Here is a 6,162-nt window from a genome sequence, read left to right on the forward strand (position 1 = left end):
CGGTTGGTTGGTATCCTGGTGGACTCCTGTCCCATTGTCTTGGTGCTCCACAGTCTGATCATCAGCAAGAAGGAGCGGATGTTGACCAAGGGCTCGGGCTTCCACCTGGACCTGCTGATCATCGTGGGCTCGGGAGGGGTGGCGGCCATGTTCGGGCTGCCCTGGCTCGCCGCCGCCACCGTCCGTACCGTCACCCACGTCAACGCCCTCACCGTCATGAGCAAGTCCGTGGCCCCCGGAGACAAGCCCAAGATCGAAGAGGTGAAGGAGCAGCGGGTGACAGGGCTGGTGGTTGCCATCATGGTGGGTAAGTAGCAGCCGCGCTCACCGCCCCCCCCCCCCCCACCCCCGTGCAGTAACTCAGCTCCAGCACCAATGCAGCTCCCTCCCCATCACCATTCCACCTCCCATACTGGCACCAATGCAGCTCCCTCCCCATCTCCATTCCACCTCCCGTACTGGCACCCATGCAGCTCCCTCCCCATCTCCATTCCACCTCCCGTACTGGCACCCATGCAGCTCCCTCCCCATCTCCATTCCACCTCCCGTACTGGCACCCATGCACTTCCATCTGAACCCCCTCCTTAGTTGATAGTTCAGAGATACAATGCAGAAACAGGCCCTTTGGCCCAGAGAGCCGTGCCGACCAGTGATCCCCCCCATACACTAATACTATCCTACACATACTAGATACAATTTACAATCTTTACCAAAGCCAATTACCCTACAAACCTGTATATCTTTGGAGTTTGGGAGGAAACGACAGCTTCCTGGAGCAAACCCAGGCAAGTCACGGGGCAAACGTACAAACTCTGTAGTCAGGATTGAGCCTGGGACTCTGGCGCTGTGAGGCAGCAACTCTACCGCTGCGCCAGCGTACAGTTCTCAGCATTGAATGGCCTCCCGCTGCTGCCCAGCCCGTTCCCAGCCCGCGTGTGAACTCAGTGCCTCATTACCCCACAGGCCTGTCCATCGTGATCGGGGACCTCCTGCGTAAGATCCCGCTGGCCGTGCTCTTTGGGATCTTCCTGTACATGGGTGTGACGTCGCTGAATGGCATCGACCTGTACGAGCGGATCCAGCTGCTGCTGATGCCATCCAAGCACCACCCCGACCACGTGTATGTGCGCAAGGTGAGTCCCTGAGCACAGTGGGCAATGAGCGGGCAGCCTCAGAATAAGGGGACATACCTTTAGAGGCGAGAGGAGGAGGAATTTCTTTAGACAGAGGTTGGTGAATCTGTGGAATTCATTGCCACAAACGGCTGTGGAGGCCAAGTCAATGGGTATTTTTAAAGCGGAGATTGACAGATTCTGACAAAGGTTATGGGGATAAGGCAGGAGAATGGGGTTGAGAGGGAAAGATAGATCAGACATGATCAAATAACAGAGTAGACTGGATGGGCTGAATGGCCTAATTCTGCTCCTGTGACTTATTAAGAGCGCCGGAGTCGCACTGGGCTTGGCTGGTTGCCGACTGACCAATGGGTCACGAACTGTGAGCAAGGCTGTCAGAGTATACAGCGGGATATAGGTCAGCTACGGAAATGGGCATAGATATGGCAGATCCAAACTAGAGTCCACGCAAGTGTAAGGCGTTGCACCGTGGTACATCAAATGTAAGGGGAAAATGTACAACTATTGGCATAATCCTTAACAGCATTGATGTGCAGAGGGATCTTAGGGATTAACTCCCTGAAAGTGGCAGCACAAGTAGATAAAGTGGTGAAGAAGGCGTACGGTATGCTTACCTTCATTGGGCATTGAGTACAAGAGTCAGGAAGATATAATGCAGCTTTATAGGACATTGCTTGGTCACATTTGGAGTATGCAATTCCAGTCGCCCCATTGCAGGGAGAATGTGGAAGCTTTAGAAAGGGTGCTGAAGAGGTTTACCAGAATGTACACAAAAATGCTGGAGAAACTCAGCGGGTGCAGCAGCATCTATGGAGCGAAGGAAATAGGCAACGTTTCGGGCCAAAACCTTTCTTCAGACTGATGGGGGGAGGCGGGGAGAAGAAAGGCAAAAGGAGGAGACTGATGGGGGGAGGCGGGGAGAAGGAAGGAAGGAAGGAAGGTTTACCAGAATGTTGCCTCGACTTGGGGCTATTGGCGACAGGGAGAGGTTGGTCAGACGGATGATTTTTTTGAATCAGACTTGGCACGCCAGAGGTTTCAGAGAAACATTGATGGAAGTATATAACATTTTGAGAGGCATAGAAAGGGTAGACAGATAGGACCTTTATCCCAGGAGAGTAAAGTCAAATACTTGATGGCAGAGCTTTAAGGTGAGAGTGGGAAAGTTTAAAGGGGATGTGTTGGGCAAGTTTTTTTTACACAGAGAGTGGTGAATGCCTGGTGGTTGAAGCAGATACATTAGTGGCATTTAAGAGACTTTTGGATATGTAGGGAATGGAGAGATATGGGTTATGTGCACGTAGATAAGAGTTGGTGTTGGCATCATGTTTTTCACACGGATATTGTGGGCTGAATGGCCTGTTCCTGTGCTGTACTGTTATATGCTCTGTGTTCCATCCCAGGTGAAGACACTGCGCATGCACTTGTACACCATCGTCCAGGTCTTCTGCCTGGCCGTTCTCTGGGCCGTCATGTCCACTGTGGCCTCGCTCGCTTTTCCCTTCGTGCTCATCCTCACCGTTCCCGTGAAGATGTTCGCACTCACCAGGATCTTCACGGATCGAGAGCTGAAATGTGTAAGTGTCCCCGCGGCAGAATGGGACGGGGTTAAGTAAAGGTAACCATGAGGGCAAGCGGACGACCGAAGGGCGTCATTAAGTTGGATAGGGTGCAGAAGAGATTCACCCTAGACACAAGGAACTGCTATGCTGGCACCTTGTGTAGAACACACAGTGGTGGAGTAACTCAGCGGGTCAGGCAGCATCCCTGGAGGACATGGATAGGTGACATTTCGGGTCGAGACCGCTCCCAGACTGAATTCATTGTTAATTATAGTTATTTGTGGAATTCCCTGCCACAGAGGGCAGTGGAGGCCAAGTCACTGGATGGATTTAAGAGAGAGTTAGATAGAGCTCTGGGGGCTAGTGGAATCAAGGGATATGGGGAGAAGGCAGGCACGAGTTATTGATTTGGGACGATCAGCCATGATCACAATGAATAGCGGTGCTGGCTCGAAAGGCCGAATGGCCTCCTCCTGCACCTATCTTCTATGTTTATGTCCAAAAGTGTGCAAAAGTGTATCACTAGGAAGTCAGAGACACAAGGAACTGCAGATGCTATTTGAAGGGTCTCGACCCAAAACGTGGTGATGCCAGCCTTATCCAACAAGAGTGCCGTGAGATTCTCACTCTGGTAGAGTTGCTGCCTCGCTGCGCTGGCCCTCGGGTGCTGTCTGTGTGGAGTCTGCACGTTCTCCCGGTGATGGCGTGGGTTTCCTCCGGGTGCTCCGGTTTCCTCCCACATCACCAAGGATGTGTGGGTCTGCAGCCTCTGTAAATTGCCCGAGAGTGTAGGGAGTGGATGTGATAGTGGGATAACGATGAACGTGGGTGATCGGTGGTTGGTGTGGACTCGGTGGGGGGGACGGGAGAAAGCAGCATTCATTGGCCACCCTTCCGAAGGGCCTGTTTCCGTGCTGTTTGCCCAAACTAAACTTAACAGTTCTCAGAAGGGAGGGGTGTGGGTCAACAATAAATGCTGCCCAGATTAGAACAGATGAACCAATACATAGAAACATAGAAAATAGGTGCAGGAGTAGGCCATTCGACCCTTCGAGCCTGCACCGCCATTCAATATGATCATGGCTGATCATCCAACTCAGTATCCCGTACCTGCCTTCTCTCCATACCCCCTGATCCCTTTAGCCACAAGGGCCACATCTAACTCCCTCTTAAATATAGCCAATATGGCCTCAACTACCCTCTGTGGCAGAGAGTTCCAGAGATTCACCACTCTCTGTGTGAAAAAGTTTCTTCTCATCTCGGTCCTAAAGGATTTCCCCCTTATCCTTAAGCTGTGACCCCTTGTCCTGGACTTCCCCAACATCGGGAACAATCTTCCTGCATCTAGCCTGTCCAACCCCATAAGAATTTTGTACGTTTCTATAAGATCCCCCCTCAATCTCCTAAATTCTAGCGAGTATAAGCCAAGTCTATCCAGTCTTTCTTCATATGAAAGTCCTGACCAACCAATGATCGTCTATTGTTGGAAGTGAGTGGAGCAGAGATGGTAGTATTGTAGAGAGTTGACAGTGTCATCAGTCAGGAGCAGGAGCCTCCAGCCAGCATGGATGTGTTAGGCTGAAGGGCCTGTTTCTGTGCCATGCGACTCTGTGTGGCGTATTGGAAGCAGAGGTGGGGTTACAGGGGGAGGGATGTGTGTGACCCCCCACCCCCTGTGACCCCCCCCCCCCCCCCGTGCCACCGTCCCCGACTTACCACCTTTCCCCCCCCCGCCCACAGCTGGATGCAGATGACGCACAGCCCACGTTCGATGAGAAGGAGGGGCTGGATGAATATGACGAACTCTCGATGCCCGTGTGAAGCCACCAAACCAACTCTGATCCACACTGAAGCCGGGCAGGAATGGAGGAGTCAGCCCACATCTGTCCCGCGAAAATCTGTCCTGTCAACATCTGTCCAGTCGGCATCTGACCCGGCAACAGACGCTCATTAACACCTGTCAATCTCAACATCTGTTCCATCAACATCTGTCCCCATCAACAGCAGTCCCGTCAACATCAACATCTGCCATCTTTCAATATCACCACCTACCAGTATCAACCTCTGTCTGTCCAACATCTATCTGCCAGTGCCACCATGCCCACCTTGTTCAGTGCCATACCAATATGCCATGATTGGTCCGAGCTCCACCACAGCCCATCCACCCCCTCCCCCTCCCCGTGGGCGTTGAGGGTCCCGGTGGTGTGGGGACGGTGCCGGTGGGACCACAGCTCACAAACCAGGGAATCCTCCCCAGCTCAGCGCAGCGCAGCTCAGCTCAGCGCAGATTGGCTCATACCCAGGAACCCGGGGAGGAGTCACTGAGACACAGAGCCTACAGCTGCCCCACAAGCTTCACTGTGGGAGGGGGGGGGAGATGTGTGGCGTGGGGACTCGCAGACCAAGCTGGGCCCAGGGATGTCCCACACACTCCCTGAGACAGTCCCTACTCTTCAACCTCCGGCACCCCCTGTCCACTCCCACCCATCACTTCCCCCTTCCCCCCCCAACCCCTTCCTCGTCAACTCCTGCCCCCTCCCATCCATCAGCCCCACTCCTTCCCCCATCCACCTGTCACCCCTACCCCACTCTGCCCTCTCACCTACCCCTTGACCCCTGCTACGACCTCACCCCCCCTCCCCCACCGCACACCCTCTCACATGCCCCTCTAACTCCCACATGCCACCATCGAGGTGCCACCATTGTCAGGTTGCCAAGATCCAACTATCCCCACACCAGGGTCCAGATGCCCTCCCCCCCCCCCCCCCCCCCCCGATTATCGCCTCTGTGCCAGTTCACCGCTGGGCTCGTCTGGGGGAAACACTCCCCCTCCAATCTCCAGGGAGCAGAGCTGCTACTTGCCGTGAGGTCTCTGTTGTGGACAGTGTCAAGCCTCCTGGACATGTATTTCCAGCAGAGACGCGAGGAACTGCAGATGCTGGAATCTTAAGCAAAACACAAAGTGCTGGAGGATCACAGCGGGTCAGACAGCATCCGTGGAGGGAATGGACAGACTGCGTTTCAGGTCGGGACCATCCACATTGCACCGTACTCCCAGGACAGAAATGGGGGCGAAGAGGAAGTCTTGGTCTGCGTAAAACGGGTCAAAACTTGCCAAAGATGGGTGAGGCTCATTGATTAGGAGTGGGCTGAGTTACCCATTTCAGGGTGGGTGGAGGGGGTGTCTCCTCACGGTCAGAGTCAACTCAGGCTGGGAGCAACCCGTCCAGAGGAAGCACGAATGTAAATCCAAATTCAGAACCAAACATGTCCAGAGCAGCAGCTAGCTGGGTTAAAACGTCCACCAGTAGGTGTGAGCAGAGTTCCAGCCGTCTGACTCAACGGATTCATGGGCAGACCTTTCACCTGCACACATTTGTACCGTGTCTCCCAGAGAACAACGTGTTGCGCTGCCAATCTGTCCCGACGGGGGGGTTCCAGTGACGGGTCAAACATGGGCAAGC

At 53.9% G+C, this 6,162-nt stretch overlaps 1 protein-coding gene across 5 annotated transcripts in view; it reads left to right on the forward strand.

Annotated features, from left to right (window-relative positions):
- The window catches only part of slc4a2 (solute carrier family 4 member 2), a 203,860-nt gene extending 198,621 nt beyond the window's left edge, over positions 1-5,239 (forward strand). For 2 of the 5 annotated variants that reach the window (XM_033020208.1, XM_033020209.1), the window contains exons 21-24: positions 54-307; positions 964-1,133; positions 2,540-2,713; positions 4,439-5,238. In XM_033020208.1, coding sequence (XP_032876099.1) covers positions 54-307; positions 964-1,133; positions 2,540-2,713; positions 4,439-4,519 — 679 coding nt within the window. In that variant the 3' untranslated portion in view covers positions 4,520-5,238. Of the gene's footprint in view, positions 1-53; positions 308-963; positions 1,134-2,539; positions 2,714-4,438 lie in introns of all 5 variants that reach the window. The other 3 variants (XM_033020207.1, XM_033020211.1, XM_033020210.1) reach the window with 3 other exon arrangements.
- Positions 5,240-6,162: the final 923 nt, after the last annotated feature.

This window comes from Amblyraja radiata, chromosome 4 (assembly GCF_010909765.2).
Source record: "Amblyraja radiata isolate CabotCenter1 chromosome 4, sAmbRad1.1.pri, whole genome shotgun sequence".
In the NCBI taxonomy this organism is placed as follows: Eukaryota; Metazoa; Chordata; class Chondrichthyes; order Rajiformes; family Rajidae; genus Amblyraja; species Amblyraja radiata.